At 34.9% G+C, this 21,900-nt stretch overlaps 1 protein-coding gene across 6 annotated transcripts in view; it reads right to left on the reverse strand.

Moving 5' to 3' along the window:
• Positions 1-368: 368 nt before the first annotated feature.
• The window catches only part of UBR3 (ubiquitin protein ligase E3 component n-recognin 3), a 204,332-nt gene continuing 182,800 nt past the window's right edge, over positions 369-21,900 (reverse strand). For 4 of the 6 annotated variants that reach the window (XM_027558103.1, XM_027558090.1, XM_027558093.1 and 1 more), the window contains 7 exons: positions 15,792-15,916; positions 9,238-9,345; positions 8,982-9,107; positions 6,004-6,183; positions 3,821-4,030; positions 3,081-3,220; positions 369-2,781 (listed from right to left, as the gene is read on the reverse strand). In XM_027558103.1, the coding sequence (XP_027413904.1) occupies positions 2,664-2,781; positions 3,081-3,220; positions 3,821-4,030; positions 6,004-6,183; positions 8,982-9,107; positions 9,238-9,345; positions 15,792-15,916 (1,007 nt within the window). In that variant the 3' untranslated portion in view covers positions 369-2,663. The remainder of the gene's footprint in view (positions 2,782-3,080; positions 3,221-3,820; positions 4,031-6,003; positions 6,184-8,981; positions 9,108-9,237; positions 9,346-15,791; positions 15,917-21,900) is intronic. The other 2 variants (XM_027558091.1, XM_027558094.1) reach the window with 1 other exon arrangement.

The following is a 21,900-nucleotide window of genomic DNA, read 5'->3' on the forward strand; positions in this document are numbered from 1 at the left end:
AAGCACTTGAGATTCCTAAAGTCTAGTTGGGAATTATCAGGGAGCAAAAGGGACCACAGCAGTGTTCTTCAGATCAGCACATCCATTTGCTTCTCCAAAAATCCATTTCCTTTTCTTTCACCCATTTCCTGCTTCTAAAAACACATACTGCACCTAGCAAAGGTTTTATATTAGTTATGAGACAAAGAAGGAACAGGAACTAGCTCTGTAAATAAAAGGTTAATGGAAAAGCAAACGCTTTATATTAACTCCACCTTACAGCAACTATTAGTTATGTTATGCTTTGATCTTTTCATTTATGCTCACTCACATATATTATTGTCAATATCTTTGAAAAAATAAAAACATGTAAGAATAAGCATGTTAAGGACCTTTCACAAACCAAGTGACAGTAGGTTTTTATTAACATATCTTACAATGTTGATTATTCCTAGTTTTGTAATTTCTGCTTAATTATAAAGATTGATTTAGCTTCTACAGTAATGTACTGTATTTAAATGATCATTCATACAAGATATCACACCAGGACATTTTCTTGAATAATATACACACATCACTCTACCTTGGACCTGTTATTTTTAAAAGTAGGTTTATAAATGGGACTTATAAAAGTTATGGGGGAAAAATTAAAGTTCTAGTTTAGCAGCATGCATGTATGTAATTCAAGTACAATTTTCAACCAAGTGCTTTTTAAAATTTTACTGGTGACTAATTCACCAATATCAAAATAAACACTATCAAATACCCAAAATTTAATGTTAAGGCTAATATTTTCACTTCACATCCATATGCACAACCATAAAACATTCCATTTTAAATATGTAGTAATCAAAGTCTGAATACATTATACCATGTATATATAGCATCAGAGTTTCAAACTGTAGAATTATCCAAGTTCATGAATCCTGTAACAGTATTTCCTAGAGATGTAAATTAGCATTTTGCTCTTCAATCACACTTACAAATGGTCTGGTATCCATAATGACCAATGCAAAAAATATGACAGGCTGAACTTATGATACAGTATTTTAAAAAGTAGCAATGTGTTGGAAAGGACAGCTACTTAATTAAACAGAATCATTCTAGTCTTTCAGAAAGTTATCTTAATATTTTGGAAATGTATATAAAAATAGCAAGCTATTTCCATGTGTTTTATTGTAGGTTCATAGGTAATCTTTTGATTTTTTGAACATACTTGAATATTTACTGTTCTATTTTAATGCAAGGCCATCATTTAAAGTCCATTTTTATATCCTGTAATATCATGTCATTCAACAATTTTTAGAACACAGATCTGTGATTTTATTTTACCATTAGATGTTTTTTAGTTTATTTTTACACATAAAAATGTAATTTTATATAACAAGCCATGGAAGTCCAAAGTACCAGGAATTGCTTGATAGTACTATATATATTAAATAATCATCAAATTATTGAATCATTTGGAAGAAAAATTGTGGCAGCAATATATAACATGCTTTTCTGTAATCTTCCTTCTGTAAGTACAGAGTGGGTTTTAGCTCAATCATTTCCATTCTTACTGACTTAAAAATCCTACAAACATAAACTGCTTTTCCCAGCAGCCTCAAACAAGAATGCAGGTGTACAGCTCACTCATGAGGATCATCACCATTGAGCCTTTTTTTTTTTTCCCTTTTAGGAATCCAAGCAGAAATAACAATGATTACACTGCACAAATACAATACAGATGAACCTCTTGAGCTGAGAAGGAAAGTTCCAAAACTATGCTCCATTTGTGGGGAAGTCAGAGCTTTTTTCCAATCCAATCATTTAAACAAAAACTTGGTTGGTAATAAAAGGTGGGCATGCACAGAATCAAAATCTGCCATGTGTATGTTCTTAAAACTTCTGATTTTATAATAAAATCTATTTGCTATTACCGCAAGTAATTTATCCAAGTGAAATGGCAAATTTTGATTTTTAGGGACTCCCCCAACCACACAAATGCCCCCCTAAATGTACTGTATTATATTAACAGCAGCTATCTACTTATTTTACAACTATTTCAATTATTTACCTGGGGAGAATATTTATGAAATTCCTGAGAATGAATTAAGTTTTCAGCAAAGCCTTAAACTTTTAACAGATTCCTCACAATAAGAAAAAATTGTAAAGTTCTACTATTAGACCAACTTTTACTATACAATATTTCACATAAATCATGTTTTACATTTTTTTCTAATTACATACAGCAAAAATCTCAAATCAACACAAGAATGGCAGAGGGAAAGGATGCATTATGTTTAGCAGATGCAAATTAAAACACACAGATATAAAGAAGCAGTAAAACTTTAAATAAATCACACCCACTCTAAATATCAATGAAAAGCAGATATGCACTGTTGGGAGAATCATTTTAAAATGATTTTGTCAACAAGTTGTGCTTCTTATCAATTGTGGACTTAAACAAAAAAAGGACCACTAAAGAATGGTTTAACTTGTTACTTGTTATGCTCTCCAGATATTAAAAAAAAAATTATTATACCATTAATGTGATTACCAAGCACCTAATTTTGGAAAGGCTTTATAATGTATGTTTTCTTTTTTCCCTCAGCAAAAGCGTTAATCCCCCAAATTAAGTTAAAGCTTATTGTTGATAAATTCTTAATGAAAATGATATAATGCAATGCCAAGGTGGTGAGTCACAGCCCATTGTAATGTGGACCCCATCTTTTATTGATGTGATCAAAAGTATGAGAAATCCACTGTTGTTCAAGAACTTTGTATCTTTCTTTACAAATGTAGAGAGGCTTGCCTCGCCTAGAATGAAAAGAAAAAAAAAAGCATTAAAATAATATAATACAATGAAGCTTTCCCACACAGTTTAAAAACTCTATGGCAAAAATCTCACCTAGGAAATTGGTTTATTTGTATTTCCTTAACATCATATGGGGAAAATATCCCCCCAATTAGAAACAGCTCTAAATTAATGACTGCCAGAATTTCTTAAAATAAAGAATAATTATTATTATCAACACAATTACAAAGCCAGGAATGGCACATTATTCTTACTGGCCAAAGCTGAATAAAACACGAGAATATATCCATGAACATCTAACCTAAGATCTCGGTCTTCCTCTCCATGAGCATCCAAATACACAGAACCCCAGAGGCAGAAGCGGTGGCCTCGAATGATGATAATCACTGATGCATTGATCAAAAGGAAAATCCCTGTTCCAGCACCACAGTTCTGAGAATGCTAAAAAATAAAAAAAATGTAAATAGACTTCACAAGAAAAGAAAATGAATAATGCCCTAATTGTCTTCTAAATAATACAGAAATATTTAAATTTTTTAAAATCAGATTTCATCTAAGTTAAACTTATAATCTCATTCTTAATCCTTTATTAACAATACATTGGAAGAATTTGGATAAGGATTATCTAGGAAATCAATTAAGAGCTAACCTAAATCTAATTCAGAAGCTAGTGTCTAGAACAGCATATCTAACGGTTGTTCCACAGCATAACATCTAAACATATATTTCATTAAAGGGCAGGACAGGGGGGTAGGGAGAGGAACTGGAGCTGCACTTATGAAAGGTTTTACTCATAAAAAACCTTAAGTGGGTTTTTTTGTTGTTGTTTTGTTTTTTACCCTTCTACTGGATGTAAAACAACAACAAAATCAAGATCCTTATATGTATCATGTATTTAACCCAAAGAATAGTTAAATCTGAAGTTGGTTTGACCATATTTTTGTATGTAATACACACTGCATTGTATGTAAAACAAACCACATTTCCATGTGATATGAGATTTGAGTTTCCATAAATTTTAGACTATTTACTCTTGCTTACCAATACACATTCACAGTAACTTTGTTGCTTGCAGCAAAGTCCTTTCAGGCATACAAAAGTACCACAAACAAGGCAAACGGCAGGGTCTTTAGGAACCTTGGTGCAGACACTACAGGTTTTTCTGTGGTAGTACTGGAAAATGGTGTTATAATTTTCAGGCAACTGTAGAAGGTGTGGCAATTTCCATTTTGACTCTTGGATAAGCAACGCCTAAAACATTATTCAAAATATTCATCAGTCCTATGCATTTAAGTTACTTATACAAAATATTTGTTTTTTAAAGGCTGTTTTCTTTCTTTTTTTTTTTTAAGAAATCTGTCTCCAAGAATGTGGCTTTTTCTTTCTTTATAAACACTCTTGCCATTTCCATTTTACAAAAGACTAAAATAGTCCTTCAAGAATTACCATTCTCAAAAAAAAAAAAAAAAAATTATCATTCTCTATTTAATATATTCTATTTAATTTAAGTCCCTTTGTGGCACCAGGGGTAAAGAACCCGTCTGCCAATGCAGGAGACATAAAGAGATGTGGGTTTGATCCCTGGGTCGGAAAGATACCCTGGAGAAGAGAGTGAATGGCTACCCACTCCAATATTCTTGCCTGGAGAATCCCATGGACAGAGGAGCCTGGCGGGCTACAGTCCATGGGTCGCAAAGAGTGAGACACGACTGAGCAACTAAAACTTTCACGCTTTTTCAATTACTACATGATGTAAATTTTAGATTAAGCACCCTCAAACATTTAAATTTCTTATTACTTTAAAAGAAAAATATGAAATATAACTAAGGATGCAAGGAAAATATATGCAGATGTATTTTTTTTTAATATTCTTGATGCATAATTTTAAACAGTTACACGTTTTTCAAAACTAAGTTTTGGACCTTTCTTAGATAAGCAAAAGGACACTTGGTGGCTCAAATGGTAAAGAATCCGCCTGCCGTGCAGGAGACCCGAGTGTGATCAAACAATTCATTGGCTTTTTCTTTTGGGGAAGATCATGGTTATAATTTACATTTCTATTTCAGTACTTTATCATCTGGAGTTTCTTTTCTAGAAGATGAAAAATCTTACACCTCAAGCTGTTGAGAGCTTTTGTATCTGTCAGTGCTAGGGCTACAATTCTTTTCATAAATGTTGTCAGGAAGTATGAAAAAAAAAATCAGTTAAATTTCCCTATAGGATATTTTGTTCTTGTACTTATACAAAAATACTGGAAATAGCATTTATGTTTTCTCTAAATGCTACTTCCTTAACACTTAAAACACATAAAATGTAGTATGAATCTATATTTTAAGAAACTGTATACAGGTTGGCAGTTTACCTGGTGATCTTCTCACAGTACTAACAGCCACAATACATCTTAATCAATGCAATAACCAATTATCCAGCTTGGTGTTTATCAGTAAGTTCATGGATAAAGTGGCCATGGAAGCAAGGATAAGGACAACATATGTGTTTACAATATGCATTTGTCATACTCAGTGCCCAGCTCTTGACTCCAAAGACTGCATATTCTGTGATGAGCTGATTAAATATGGAACCCTTGCATCAGTGGAAAGAACAGCAGTTTGTCCTCACTGACCTTGATACTTACCTAGATTAGGTTGTAAACTGCCCAGCAGCATACACCACATGGTCTCTAGTCAAAGGATTTTCTTCATACAGAAAGATGTAAGGCAAGAGGTGGATGTCTATGAATTAATTGATCTTAACTGGTAGTCAATCATCTGAAAAACTCACTGGTCTTTTAAATAATCAACTTCTTTGCTGATGAATTTTTAGATGGTACCAACTAGAAGAAAACACCTATAGAATGAGGTATATGGTCCTACAGAATGAGGTATATGAGCTAAACAAGCACCAGTACATAAGGGTGACTGCTCCCTTATAGATGGAATACACAGATTTGGGAACCAGGGAGTGCCATCTCTCATAATTAGACCTAAGATTTTGGTCTTTAATTTTTGTTTCCCTGATATTCTGGATTCTTCTGTGGTTTTAGTACTGTCATAAGGAAACCGTGTCCTATCCTCCATCAAGGGACATCTTAACAGTTCTACTGAATTAAAAACTAAATGTCTTTGACCATTCTAGGTTCCCTAGACCATTAGGAAGTATGAATTAAGTATTCTCTTACCTATTGGCATATCACCACTATAGCGAGTGTATCTCTTTTTACATACCTTTCCTTGTTCAGCATGTCTTTCAGTAAATGAATTTATCTCAAAACACCACTGAGATATAATATCAAATGCCGGAACTGGCCAATCCAGACAGGAGGCACTGATGAATGGATGTTCTGTTTGGTAGAATGTTGGCAGAAGTCCCAGGCAGCTGGAAAGAACTGAAAATTCTTCTTCTTCCTTTTAGATATAAAACAGAAAATTCTCAAGACATTTCTCATAAGCATTTCCCACTACAGATACTCTGTCATTCTCATCAATTACTTTTGGATAGTATGAAAACTTTCTTAACTGATTCAACTAAATAAAGGGAGTAAGAGGAGCAAAGAAAGAAAAAGGCTCCAAGCTGTTATAGCCAATATTCCCATAATATTTCTCTTTGAAATTTAATTCCTAAGTACCATAGCATCTGCTTCATTTATATATTTACATATTTTAAAAATAGCACTGTCAGTTATCTATAGACTCTCTGGTAGTCTATAGAATCTAGCTACACTAGGAAGTCAAATGTTAATACGGAGCAAAAGGACAGTGACTTTTGGTTAAAAAGACATAGACTGTCAGTGTGGATAAAGAAGAACAGTGAAAACACGGAATTCACAATACATAGTGCTCTGCAGTCTCTGAAGGGATGTGCAGGCATGGTCTCAGGCCCCCCGTGAGTCATGCTCTTTCACATAGTTACATTCCTAGCCCTGGTGCCTTTATTCCTAGGCTTCTTTATCTGAGGCCTCGGGCAGGGGTCACTTTGACACTTCTGCCAAGGGCACCTTATGAAGGGAAAAAGGTGAAACCCTGACTCTGACTCAGTACACCAGTTCCCCACTCTGACTCAGTACCCAGCACTTTTCCACTCCTGTCCCAACCCCCTCACCCACTCTCCACCTCAGAGTACATAACACTGAAAGAGCCTTCTGTTTGAGACTCCCTTAACATCTGTGCTGATCCATTTGACCCTCAACTGGTACACCATTTCATTCTATGAGGTGATGAATGAGGAATCAGCATTTTCCCTGGTTTTAGCCTCTTGCATATACTATCAATGGTAACTGATTTAAAGGCTTAACTCTTTCATCTGTGGCTTGCAGCTTTAATCATCCCGTCCAGTACCTAACAACTCAGTTCTCTCTCCCAGCTTAGCTGAGCTCCTGACATTTACGTGTATCCATTTTATTGATTTTTGCAAAGAACCAGATTTTGAACTCATGGATGGTCTACGGCCATATCACCCTGAACGTGCCTGATCTTGTCTGAACTCACTGATTTTCTCTACTGTTTCACTACTATGTCATTGATTTCTGCTTTGATTTTTGTAATTTTTTTAAACTTGCTTTGGATTTAGTTTGCTCTATCCCTTTTTTCATGAAGTAAAAATTTAGATAAATGATTTTAGACCTTTCTTCTTTTCAAATATAAGCATTTGAAGCTGTATCTCTCCAAGAAATATTTTAGTGGCATTTCACAATTTTTCTATGCTGCATTTTCATTTTCACTCAGTTTAAATGTTCTCTGGTTTCCATGTGATTTCTACTTTGATACTTAAGTTATTTAGAACTATACTACTTAATTCTCACATACTTGGGGATTTGTGTATTTCTTTGTTATTGATTTTCTAATTTAATTCTGTGTGGTAAGAAAACTGTTTTGTGATTTCAATTCTTTTAAATTTATTGTTACTTGCTTTATGGGTTGGCATATGGTATATTCTAGGTGAATGGGCCATGTGCATTTTTAAAAATATGCATTCTGTTATTACTGTCTGGTGAAATATCCTATAGATGTCAGTTATATCAAGTTGAATAATAGTATAGTTCAAGTCTCATTTATCCCAGTTGATTTTCTATTTGTTATTGATTACTAAGAAAGAACATTGAAGCTTGCAGCTGTAATTGTGGATTGTCTATTTCTTCTTTCAATTCTGTCAATTTTTATGTAATTTGAGGTTCTGTTGTTTCATGCATATATATTATAACTGTTATATCTTCCTGCTCTATTGATAAAAAAAATGAATCTAAACTATTTAATGCAATAGTCAATTATTTAAGAGAGAAGGAATAATCAACGGCTTAATTCTGCTATACTGCATGCAGGCTTCAAAGACCATAAATATGATAAGTAATTTAACTCTCACAGAAAATTCCCTGAAAATGAATGACAAATAATGACAGGGTCATAATCCTATAAACACAGCTTGATTTACTTACCTTCTGGTTTCCTACTTTCTTTTCCACTTTTTTGCCTACTCATACTGACCCACAGTTTTATAAACTAGATTAAATCAGTGATCATTCATTCAAGTTTTAATTGGCTACAAATTGAATATTTTTAAATTCTAAAATTATATAAATGCCATCAGATCTTTAAACAATCAGCTTGCTGATCAACATAATATCCTTCAAAAAGGATATTAAAAGCCAGTGATGATTAGTAATAAATATATCAATATGAAAAATATATCAATATGAATACTATCATTTGTTCAAGTACTGGGATTTATTATCACAGATCTAATCAAAAACTCCTCTAACATAAAATATTAGTAATATTACCATAAAAATGGTGGATACTAACAAATAAAAAAGTAACAATAATAGTAAATATTCTAAATATCTACTCCTTTGAGTTGGAGTAACATATTCTTGTATGGGGGGTTTCCCTGGTGGCTCGACAGTAAAGAAATCTGCCTGGAATGCAAGAGACCTGGGTTTGATCCCTGAGTGGGGAAGATCCCCTGGAGAAGGGAATGGTTACCCACTACAGTTTTCTTGACTGGAGAATTCCATGGACAGAGGAGCCTGCAGGCTACAGATCACAGGGTCACAAAGAGTTAGACACAGCTGAGCGACCTAACGCTTTCACCTTCATCTTTGTATGGCAGTTCTGGATATTGATATAAGCATAATATTGTATCGGTATATTTTTTAAATTAGTTAATTATTTTAAAAAAAAGGTTCCCTACTCTCTATCCAAACTTATACCTGGCAGCTAGGTAAATCTTCCCCAAAAAGGTGGTGCTGAAGAAGGCTGGTGATTCTGAGAAATGGTAAGCAGAAGTCCTGTAAGTATTTTTCCATGGATTCAGGAGACCAAGCAACAGGGATAATCTAAAGTTAAAAAAGAAAATCAGAACAATTCATTCTATTAATGTAATAGACATAGCTTAAAAAGTCATGTTCATAATGTCAAGAAAATCTAAATTTTTAAATAACCACTACATCTGGTCTTAGAGCATACCGTTGCACACTCCTGAGTTCCTTCTTCATGGTATAACTTTCCTTTAGACAGTTCACTTATCACAAAGCTCAATAACACTTCATAAGACTTTTCTGCATCACAAGTATTCTGGAAAAATTAAAAAGTAATTTCATTAGTCACTGAAAATTACAAAAACATTTACATTAGAAAGAATACTTTTTCTCAAGCATGTAAAGTTCACTTTCTCAAAATCTGTGTACAACAGCACACCTCTGGATGCACGACGAAATCAGGAAGGGTATTAAAGCTATTCCAATACTTCCTTGGAATATAAGTTACATAATATATGTGTAAATGAACATATCTAAGTCATATCTTTTGTCCCAGTAATTCTCATTCCTGGAAATTCTTTCCTAAGGAAATAATCTCAAAGGAAAAAAATAACTTTATGCCCATGACAATCACCAAAGCATTGTAACAGTAGAAAATTAGAAATGACTAACAAAAGGAAGCAGTTACCTAAATTATGACATATCAGACTATTTTATAGGCAGCAAATATAACAAATTTGAGCTACATAAAAAAGTGTTTATGGTGTGATATGAAAAAAGCTAACAGAAGTTATCATTATAATGATACAATTGTTATAATTATACAAATCATATATGCACGAAATATAATATGGACCCCAAATTATTTTCTTTTACAAGTTCTCTCAAATTCCTCGAGTAGAACTTGTTAAAACAATTTAATATAAAAATAAACAGGACCATATGTTTATTACAAAATTACAAATGACATTAAATAACAGTCTACAAATTAAATAAGCTTAATGACTATACTTTTTATAAGAAAGGAAAAATAATGGCTATTAATAAATTTAAGTTTATTTCAATAATGCTTTTCACATAAAGAAATGTACTTTTTACATTCACTGAAGTATTAAAAGGTGTTGCAAATTACTGTAAAGTATAAATTACAATAAAAGTAATAACTTGGTTGTGATGTTGTTTATTCTGTTCATTAACTACATTTTAAAAATAGTAAAATATAAGAACTCAGCAAGCACTGTGGGATACACGTTTAACCTGAATTTTTAAGGCGCTGATAGGACCACAGAATTTATCATTTGACGATACATCCTTTCTCACATGTTACTGTGCTCTCTTCAATTAGACTGTAAATTCCAAAATGTCAGAAACTATACTTTATATCTTCTATGTCACCGTTTACATAACAAAAATCTGAGTAATAAACACTTGCTGGCTAACTGATAGGATTTATTTTGGATTTTGGTAGTGGAGTTTTTGACCTTGGAACTTGACTGGATGTCTCTCTTTTTTTAATCAATTATTTGCATTATCTTTAATTACCCCTCTGCTTTCTGCCATGTTGCAGCCATGTAGTATGATCATGTCTTGATAAACTATAAAGTCTCTGATGCAGCAACTGCTATCCTGATATCATGTGACCTACTTCACCCTTGCCTAATTAATCAGCAGGATTATTGATCACTTGCCAAATATGTGATTTGTAGTTTACATATAATTTGCAAGAATCCATATCCCACTGGATATCAAAACAGCAACATATTATGTTTTTAGAATTGATTTAATAAGAGTAGCTCTTGAATAAGCAACTAAAAAAAAATATTACCACAATTTTGCGTTTTGTTAATTAATGTGACATATTTAATGTTGTGAATATATACAAGACAGCCTAAAAGTCTAATTCAAAACACACTCCTTTGAGTAAAAGATTTATAGAGCCTAACAACAGAAATGTTTTTCAAGTAAAATACTTTCCTACTTAGGGGGAAAATATTCCCCACAATGATACTCATATCACCCAAGCAAGTTATTGAGTGATAACTAGCTTTTAAATTATTATCAAAATCATTTTAAGTATTTTTTTTACAAACAAGAAATACTATATCAGATCAGAAAGTCAAATATAATGTAGTAGTCATTGTTTTGTATTGAAAACTCTCTCACTAGAAGAGTATTAGGTAAGAAAATAACTTTATTTCATGCATAAGAAGTCTTAGGAAATCATATTTTACGTCAGCAATATCTGAATAAAGCAAAGAGTAGGCTCTTTGGTAAAGCTAAGAAGATAAGCTTTAATAAGTAAAGCTTTAATTTTTTAAGAAGTAAAGCTTAAGAAGAAGATTTCTGAGACCATGAATAAAAGACCTAGGATCATGATAAGAAGAATCCTGTGGGAGAAGTGGCAAATGTATGTGACTTAAGAAGAGAATTTAAGGGTTGAGAGATGCAACAGATGCTTTTCTGGGTAGATGCTTTGTCTAAATTACAGTGCTTCTTAACTTTTGGGGGTGACAGGCCCTTTGAATATATGCTAGATGCTATGGTCCTAAAGTGAAGTTAAGTCGCTCAGTCGTGTCCGACTCTTTGCGATCCCATGGACTGTAGCCCACCAGGCTCCTCCGTCCATGGGATTCTCCAGGCAAGAATACTGGAGTGGGTTGCCATTTCCTTCTCCAGGGGCTCTTCCTGATCCAGGGATTGAACCCAAGTCTCCCGCATTGTGGGCAAACACGTTAACCTCTGAGCCACCAGGGAAGCCATGGTCCCAAACCCAAAAGCAAATCAAAGGGAAAGAAGCCCAGACTAAGAAATCCTGGTATAAATACTCTTAACAGAAATTCCACTAACCAAAACAACACAATTTATACTGATTTTAATAATCATTTTTTCCCCAACTAAACCTCATTATCAAATTAACTCTAAAATCTCTTTGAAAAATACATAGGAGCTATGTATTTTATTTACCAAATTAGGTCTGTTTTTCATTGGAATTATCACACCTGACGATAAGGAATTACAAGGATGAGATGAATAAATGAGATTCAATGAAGAAAGGAAAGAAGAGACTAAAAGAGGAAAGAAGAGCTAAAGAAAGAAGGAAATTTTTTAAAGGAGGAATGAACAATACAAAATAATTACAGAAATCACAGTGATATCTCATTATTCATAAATATTACTGCTGCTGTAATTTACAATCCTGTAGATATACAGGATTATTGGCTTTTCCTACCATTGATCTAAGCATAAATGCATAAATGTACATTTTTTTAAAATAGTAAAATATAAGAACTGAGCAAGCACTGTGGGATATATGTTTATGTACCTAAAAAGTACATTTATGCTTAGATCTATGGTAGGAAAAGCCAATAATGTGGCAAACCAAAAGCAATTTATATAGCTATAAATTTCTAATTTATGTTCTGATAAGAATCTGCTTCATATTAAATGTTTTATTAAGCATTTTTAAAAACAGTTAACAATGATCAAAGTGAGAAAAACTGACAGAACAGTTACCTAAATTACTTCATGTTCCTTTCATCATAGATTTACAATTGTCTAATTTTCTGTCAGTACGTCCCATTTTTGGAGAAGGCAATGGCATCCCACTCCAGTACTCTTGCCTGGAAAATCCCATGGATGGAGGAGCCTGGTAGGCTGCAGTCCATTGGGTCGCTAAGAGTCGGACATGACTGAGCGACTTCACTTTGACTTTTCACTTTCATGCATTGGAGAAGGAAATGGCAACCCGCTCCAGTGTTCTTGCCTGGAGAATCCCAGGGACAGGGGAGCCTGGTGGGCTGCCGTCTCTGGGGTCGCACAGAATTGGACACGACTGAAGCGACTTAGCAGCAGCAGCAGGTCTCATTTTAGAGAAAAGTCAGATGAACAGATTTAGAACCAAATTATATGAGAAAATGTTTAAATTTATACTTTTTCATGATTAGAAAACTTACTGAAAAAAATTTCAACAATGGCACAGCATAGAAACCAGTTATATCTGATTTGAATATAAATAATCCAAAATATCAGGTTAGAGTACATTTAGGGAAACAAAAATATTTAGAAGAAAGAAAGAACTGTAGGAGGCAAATTATCCAAGAATCAGCTAGAAGCAAGAAGGAAAAACCACTGAAGGACAAGACAAAAACTCATTTTGTTATTTAGGAATTTTAAAGAGAATTTTAGAAACAGAGGGGCCCTTATATAGCATATGTTATAAACTTCTCATTTACCTATGAGAAGGTTGAGGTTCTCAGAGTTTTATGTCTTGAACAAAAAAGTAGTATCTCTATTCAGTGGCAGAAGCTTAGCCTCATACTCAGGTTCAATGTCCAACAACCAGTATTTCTAAATTAAGATATAACAAACTTCATGATGATACTACAGTAAATTTCTGGATATATCATCATGATTTAGGAAGACTAGTGATAAAAGTGAAGGTTATACTGAATATATTTCATGTATCTATAACTGGTTTTCTCTTCTTTAATACCAGTAGATATGATTTTAACAGAAACTTTTCAATGTGATTTAAAACTTCTCTAAAAAGTCTATAAACCAACCAAAAATACTTCTTTTTAAAAAAAGAGTCTACAGAACAAAGAAAAGTTTCAATTTTCACGACACTTATTATTTTTTCCTGCCAACTTTCCCAAATAAACAAGGAAGTAGGTTGCAGGAGTGAGACAGAACTTAGTGACTGAGCATGCATTCTTCTTATTTCACCTGTGTCTAAGTCAAACTACTCACTCAGTTTTTTGGTTCAACAGTACACATCTCATTTGTCTTCAAGCCATTGAAAATACTTACATTTAACTAAACTTGCACAATTTTTCTAAATTGTTCACATAATTCTTAAACATGGGGAAAAAGTAGTTTTTAAAAAGGTATAACTCCAGGAGAGGGATCCCAAACAAAAGCAATGCCAAAGAATGCTCAAACTACTGCACAACTGCATTCATCTCACACACTAGTAAACTAATGCTCAAAATTCCTCAAGCCAGGCTTCAACAGTACGTGAACCATGAACTTCCAGATATTCAAGCTGGATTTAGAAAAGGCAAAGGAGCCAGAGTTCAAATTGCCAACATCCGCTGGATCATCGAAAAAGCAAGAGAGTTCCAGAAAAACATCTACTTCTGCTTTATTGACTATGCCAAAGCCTTTGACTATGTGGATCACAATAAACTGTGGAAATTCTTAAAGAGATGGGAATACCAGACCACCTGACCTGCCTCCTGAGAAATCTGTATGCAAGTAAGGAAGCAATGGTTAGAACTGGACATAGAACAACAGACTGGTTCTAAATCAGCAAAGGAGTACATCAAGGCTGTATATTGTCACCCTGCTCATTTAACTTATATGCAGAGTTCAAAATGAGAAATGCCAGGTTGGATGTAGCACAAGCTGGAATCAAGATTGCCAAGAGAAATATCAATCACCTCAGATATGCAGATGATACCACCCTTATGACAGCAAGTGAAGAGGAACTAAAAAGCCCCTTGATGAAAGTGAAAGTGGAGAGTGAAAAAGTTGGCTTAAAGCTCAACATTCAAAAAACTAAGATCATGGCATCCAGTCCCATCACTTCATGGGAAATAGATGGGAAAACAGTACAAACAGTAAGAGACTTTATTTTGGGAGGCTCCAAAATGATTGCAGGTGGTCACTGCAGCCATGAAATTAAAAGATGCTTGCTCCTTGGAACAAAAGTTATGACCAACCTAGACAGCATTTAAAAAGCAGAGACATTACTTTGCCAACAAAGGTCCATCTAGTCAAAGCTATGGTTTTTCTAGTAGTCATGTATGGATGTGAGAGTTGGACTAAAAGAAAGCTGAGTGCCGAAGAATTGATCCTTCTGAACTGTGGTGTTGGAGAAGACTCTTGAAAGTCCTCAGACTGCAAGGAGATCCAACCAGTACATCCTAAAGGAAATCAGTCCTGAATATTCATTGAAAGGACTGATGCTAAAGCTGAAACTGAAACTCCAATCCTTTGGCTACCTGATGCGAAGAACTGACTCAGTGGAAAAGACCCAGATGCTGGGAAAGACTGAAGGCAGGAGGAGAAGGGGATGCCAGAGGATAAGATGGTTGGATGGTATCACTGACTCAATGGACATGAGTTTGAGTAAACTCTGGGAGCTGGCGATGGACAGGGAGGCCTGGCGTGCAAGAATCCATGGGGTCGCAAAGAGTGGGACACGACTGAGTGACTGGACTGAACTGAACTCCAGAGGATCTTCCAGACCCAGGGATAGAACTTGCATCTCCTGTGTCTCCTGCATTGCAGGTGGATTCTTTACCCTCTGAGCCCGAGGGGAAGCCCCAAGAAAAGGGAAGGATTTTTAAATCTACAAGTAGTGAGTCAAAAGTGATCTTTGGATTGTGACTGGGAATGAGGCAAGGAGAAGAAAAGATGACAGATAAGTAAAACAGTTAAGCCTACATACATTTTATTACTTGCCAACTATGATGATGTACGTTTTATAACTTCTGCAAGTTTAAGGCTGGCAGCAAAAGCAAAACAAAACTGTCCAGATACAAAAAGGGAAAGGCCAAGGTTTATAGATAGACAAAAAAGACCTCACTCTGCAAGGAAAACATTTTTAACTTTTTTAACCTGACGGTGCTCCATCTCCAATTAAAATACTGTTAACAATTCACTTTGCTTTTCAAACACCTAATCTCATTCATTCATACCACCAATTTAAATGAGTTCACCAAACTACTAAATGATAAATTTAGACATGACACTAACCTTTTTGAGGGCTCCTGTGTGTTTCCAGGCTGACCTATCTTCCTCATTGCATTTAACTGAAAGTGCCACAAGACCTTGTGTATACAGTAGGGTAAAAAGCACCTTCACAATGCAGGTGAAGTGGTCTATGAGAGAAAGAGAAGATCATTATTTCTTTGAAATCTAGACATCTTATACTCAAGATAACCTCACAAATACATGCCTTTCCTTGCATGTGTAACTGGCTGTTGTTCAACAATAAAATGTGGTATTGTATTTGTGACCCAACAGACCTGAAATTATGGAATCAAATTTCCTTTATTCATCTACATAATATACAAATAAGAGGCTTTTAGCACAGTGGGAAGTGTGCTCTGTCTCAACCTCAGAATAATGCTGTAATCTTGGCAAATCTCCTTACTGCACATCGTGTGCTTAATAACCAGGCCTGGGAGTCTAAAAACCAACAATTTACCTGCTTCCAATATCATATGATGAGTAGTACAATACAGACCTTCTAAAGTAAAAAAGAAAAGAATAAAATCCCAATATTTTAACTACTCTGAATTTTAAAACAATGAAAACTGTTACAATGCAAAAATAGTGGTAACAATACACAAAATGCCTGGCACACATTAGGTACTTAAAAAAATGGTAACTTAACCATCATAACGAACATTTATATACACCTAATAACATAAAAAATTTTTTCAAATGTCTCCTTTCAATCTTCGTAACAGTCTCAGCTGGCTAACTGAGCTTCAAAAGATGTGCTTGTGATAACAAAGCTAATAACCACTCACATCTGAACTTGAATCCTTCAGTTATTCCTATTATATTATGCTACTACCCTAGTAAACGGCTACTACCACTTAATCAGTTGTTAAATTAAGAAACTTGTAGACATCCTTGATACTTTCCTATGTCTTTCTCCCCACAGTAAAACAATCACCAAATCCCATCAATTCTTTTTAAATATCTTTCAAATGAGTCCCAACACCGTGGACCATGCGTCCATCATTTCTTGCCCACACCTATTAATTTCAGCCTAAATAGTTGTGTCAGGGGTTCCTAAGACCACTTTGAGACTTGACGATTCACTAGGAAGACTCACAAGACAGCAGATAGTCTTATGATTTATTACAGCAAAAAATACAAAGGAAAAGAAAAAGGCATATTGGGTGAAGTTCAGAGGAAACTTTCAGGAGTCCTCTTCCTGCAGAGTAACACAGGATGTGTCCATCAAGGTGCTGGGACAGTATGTCTGAAATACAAACCCGCGAATTCATTAAGAGGCTCTGCCCAAGGTTTTTATTGGGAGCTGATCACACAGAGGTACCCACGGCCTGGCACATACCTCCCAGGAAGAAAACAAGTACGTTCATCATAAACTACACTGTCTGTACAGTTTGGGCATAGAGAGCCAGTTTTATCAGTGGGATGATGGAAACCCTCCTGAAATCAAAGATCCCAGATACCAGTCAAGGGCTGACCTTGGAAGCAGGTCTTTCAAAGGATAGCAGTCAGGCCTTCTCCTTTCTGAACTCTTTTCTGCACAGCAGTTTATCTGCATGACCTGCCCCCTGCAATCTTTTTTGTTTGTTTATTATAGCAAGACGGATCTTTTAAAAAGAAGTATTCAGCATCCTTCCACTGGGTCTCTGTACAAATGAAAACATTTCCTCTTTGGAGCCTTCAGTTAGTCAGATGACACCTTAAAATCATGCCCTAAGGAAGAATCTTGCCTGATTTGAAATTTGTGTGTGTTTCTGTGTATGTGTGCAGTGTGCCTGCAAACATATGCATACATACACACACATGCTGTCTCTTACCAATACTAATGGGTTGGGGTGGGAACTTGATGTAAGCTGAGCCAGAGTACTTATTTGGGATTTTTAAACTGGAGGTAAAGGGAAGGTGTAAAGATGTGAGTCTGGAAATATCAGGCGTCATGTTCCTAGTCTACGGCAGAGACTGTCTAAGGCCAAAGTGAATGAAGCAGAGCCACAGAGTTAGAAGGGTAGATCCAAGATGGCAAGAACTCTGCCAGCATCTGAAGCCCTGGTTCTGATCATCCTTAGGACTCCAATTCCTATAGTATGGTTATGTGAGTCCATTCATGCTCTTTGTGCTTATAAGCTACCTCTAAATAGATTTCTAAACATCCCAATGCCTAGGTAGCTAACACATGCCAGGTTACAGACAATGAGAACTTAGGGTCTGGATAGTGAGAGAAACAGATGGCTATATGTATGTTCAGCGTGTGATGTGAGCAATAGGAAGAGTACTGTAAACTGCCCAGTGTAACTAGACTGTAAGTAGTGATCCATGAGAGATGAAGCTAGAAATGTAACCTGTATGCTGAAGACCAAAGGTTGTAAACTGAAGGCTACTTGTCTGAATGCAACCTGGAGAGATGTTTATCTTGCTTTGTTTTTAGTTACTGACATTTAAAAATTGGACACATTGGACACTTCTTGTAAAAGTCCAGATTTCCACTTATAGGAAGATCTGACAGTATTGGGCCCACATTCTTACATGCTGACAATTATCTGGAGCTAAATAGTAACTGCCCTCTTGGGCCAAGCATACTTGCCACAGTCCCCAATCCCCAATTATATCAAACCAAAGACATCATTGTTAACAATGGATTTCGGCTATGAAGCCTAAATTGTTTAGGTTTAAATTCTGACTCTTCTGATCTTAGGCAAGTTAGTTAAACACTCTGCTTTTTCATCTGTTAAAGTAGGTGGATAATAACACCTACTTTAAAGGGGTTAAGTGAAATGATGGTTCAGCTTAAAACAGTGGATTGGCAGTGGCAATAAGTAAATATCTGTTATTATTATTACTATCTATGTTACTTGTTTCGTATCTGTAAGTTTTTTATTTACAGAACTTAGACTGGGCAATGAGAAGTAATTTTAAGCAGTACAATGATAATATTAGATTTGAATTTTAAAATACTGCTGCTTCTTAGGAGAAAGGCACTAAAACAAGACTAGAGGCAAGAATACCTATTAGCAGATAGCAAAAGCACTCTAGCACATGTCAAATTAGAGGCGCTGTTGAAAAGAATGGGCTGAATTAGAGAAATATTTAAATGACAGAAATTATAGAATTCAGTACAGCTTTCAAGGTAGAAAATAATGATAGTCTCTCATTCTACAAAGGGTAAATATCAACAGTAGTAGTATTGACTAAAATAGAAAATGGAGGAAGAGAGCAAGCATGGATGGGAAGAAGATGAATTAATATATATGTTGAGTTTGAGGAATATGTAACATTATGTGTACAAGTGTATAATATGTACACATTCCTCAAACATATAATATGTTTGAGGAATATGTAACATGTGTAATATGTGTAACATGTGTAATACGTAACATGAGGAATGTGTACACATGTAACATACATGTGTAATATGTATACAAGTGTATAATATGTACACATTCCTCAAACATATGTTTGAGGAATATGTAACATTATGTGTACAAGTGCAGCTCACCAGGGAGCTGTAGACTGGCAGGAGATATTTGGAATCATCAAAGAATAGGAAAGGATGGTATCATCAAAATTTTAAAAATTCATAATGATTAAATGTTTAATAACAGAATTTGTCTACTAAGCACAAACAAAATGATTTTAACCAGGAAGTCAAGTATACTGCCTAGAAACACTACTCACATATAGTTTTTTCTCATTATAAACTACAGAAATTAATTTTTAATTTAAAAGAAATGATGTACTTAAAACAACAGCCACTTTCAGCATAATTTTAGCTTCTTGTTATAGGAAAGTACCATTTTTTAGTATTTTGTCTACCTTGATTATCATCATATCTAAAATATTTAAACTGGCAGTTTAAAGTTACAGATTAAACTTAAGTTCTCATGTTCACTCATTCATTTAAGAAATATTTATTTACTGAATACTTGCCATGTGTGAAATCAACGTCTTTTAGAAACTTAGGGAAAAAACAAAGGAATCGCTCATTTGAGGTGTATATTAAGTCAACAGGTTATTATCTTCCAAAGTTAAAACAGAGAGCTGCTGCTGCTGCTACTAAGTCACTTCAGTCGTGTCCGACTCTGTGCGATGCCATAGACGGCAGCCCACCAGGCTCCGCCGTCCCTGGGATTCTCCAGGCAAGAATACTGGAGTGGGTTGCCATTTCCTTCTCCAATGTAGGAAAGTGAAAAGTGAACATGAAGTCGCTCAGTCGTGTCCAACCCTTCGCGACCCCATGGACTGCAGCCCACCAGGCTCCTCCGTCCATGGGATTCTCCAGGCAAGAGTACTGGAGTGGGGTGCCACTGCCCTCTCTGAAAATAAGAGAGCAAAGCCCTTCAAATATAATAACCAAAATTTAAAATGGAGGAAAAAAGAACTGGACATCCATTCTCAATTTTTTTTTAGAAAAAACAAAAATCCACTATCAAACCACCTGAGAGTAAACAAAGGAAGATTGATATTAATTTAAAATGTGTTAGATGCAAACAGACTTTAAACAACGGTACATATTTTAAGTTTTATAGTGCATGACAGGAAAAAGGGAAGGGGTTGGGGAGACAAGGCACTTTCAAGGGTTCAATAATTAAAGTTGCCCGTACTGATCACATTGAGATAAGTTTGGTAAGGTAGAAATGTAAGCCTGAAACTCTTTAAAAAGTGAATTTTTCCTTAGAATCACAAATGAAAATGAATTCTTTATTTAAATTGGTGTGAGAACTGAACTACTAAGTAGCTGCCACATCTATTTCATCACACTATTTCAGAAGATGAAGCCATCATTTTGTTATCAGAATGCAATTCATCATTGTTAAAAAAAAAAAAAAAAAACAACTGAAACATACAATTTTATTTTTTTCTTTTGGCTACACCGTGTGGCATGTGGGGTCCTAGTGCCCCGGCCAGGAATCAAACCCATGCCTCCTGCATGGAAGCACGAGTCCCCTAACCATTGTGCCGTCAGGGAAGGCAATGAAGCAACTTTTTAAATAGACATCACATGTAAATCTTTATTCATATTTCTGATTGTTTTCATCAAGATAAAGATCCTGAAACAGTAATATAGTTCAAAGAATATGGACATTAGGCTGAAATGACAGCTTGACTCTGGAATGATACAACAAAATATGAGTACATCAGATTTTCTTCAGTGGGTAAGGCAAAAATACACAAGAAATTTTTAAAAATCTGACAACTAAGTACTTAGTGAGTATGCACTCTATCCAACGGTATTTGTGCTGTGTTTTGCAAAAGTAATCCAGGGAAACTATACTCTCCTGGAAAGGTACAGTTATTCACCTAACACCCATTTATTTACTGGCTTGACTACAAGTACCAGGCTTAGGGTAGATGATAAACAAGAAGACAAAGAGGACTGCAGTGTTTGCAAAAGTTTCTTTCCATAAACTGTTTTAGAGTTAAGGTGATACCAAATGCTCCAAGTTTCTTTAAGGACAAGATAGAGTATATATAAAATAATAAAACCCAAATGTGAAAAACCATAGAATAAACATGATGTAATGAAGACAGTATCAGACACTTAGTCTTTTCCTAAAATTATCATGAATATTTTTGGTAAAAAAATTATACTCTTCCATAAAGCATTTTGCACATATCCATGAAAATATCAAATCTTCTTAGTCTTCCATTTTATGATCTGAGTTACTATTGTGCTCTGATCCTCTTCAAATGTCTAGTCTACAACAAAAAACAATTTGTGATGTGGTTTTCCGTGTGATAAGCTTCAGCCTATTTTGCCTCTGACGAGTAATGAACACAAACAGCTTAATAAGACTTTCTTTGCCTTAATCAACACAGAACTGGGAAAAGATCCCACATCCATCTAACAATGAATAAGGTAGTTAATGCTGTTCCCTTGGGTATACTTCAGGGCAATTGAGGTTTAGGTTTAATAAACTGCCAACATTACTAAAGAACATTATACAGAAGTGATCACAATTTAAGATACAAAGATTTCAAGTAAAGTAACCGCTTTCTTGAATTTCAAGAGAAAATAAGCAATTTACCAGAAAATAAGATAACTGGAGGTTTAGCACCTTCACTGCATATTACTGAGTACCTTACGTACCAGGCAGGCACAAGGGACACACAAAACGGT

This window comes from Bos indicus x Bos taurus, chromosome 2 (assembly GCF_003369695.1).
Source record: "Bos indicus x Bos taurus breed Angus x Brahman F1 hybrid chromosome 2, Bos_hybrid_MaternalHap_v2.0, whole genome shotgun sequence".
Classification (NCBI taxonomy): domain Eukaryota; kingdom Metazoa; phylum Chordata; class Mammalia; order Artiodactyla; family Bovidae; genus Bos; species Bos indicus x Bos taurus.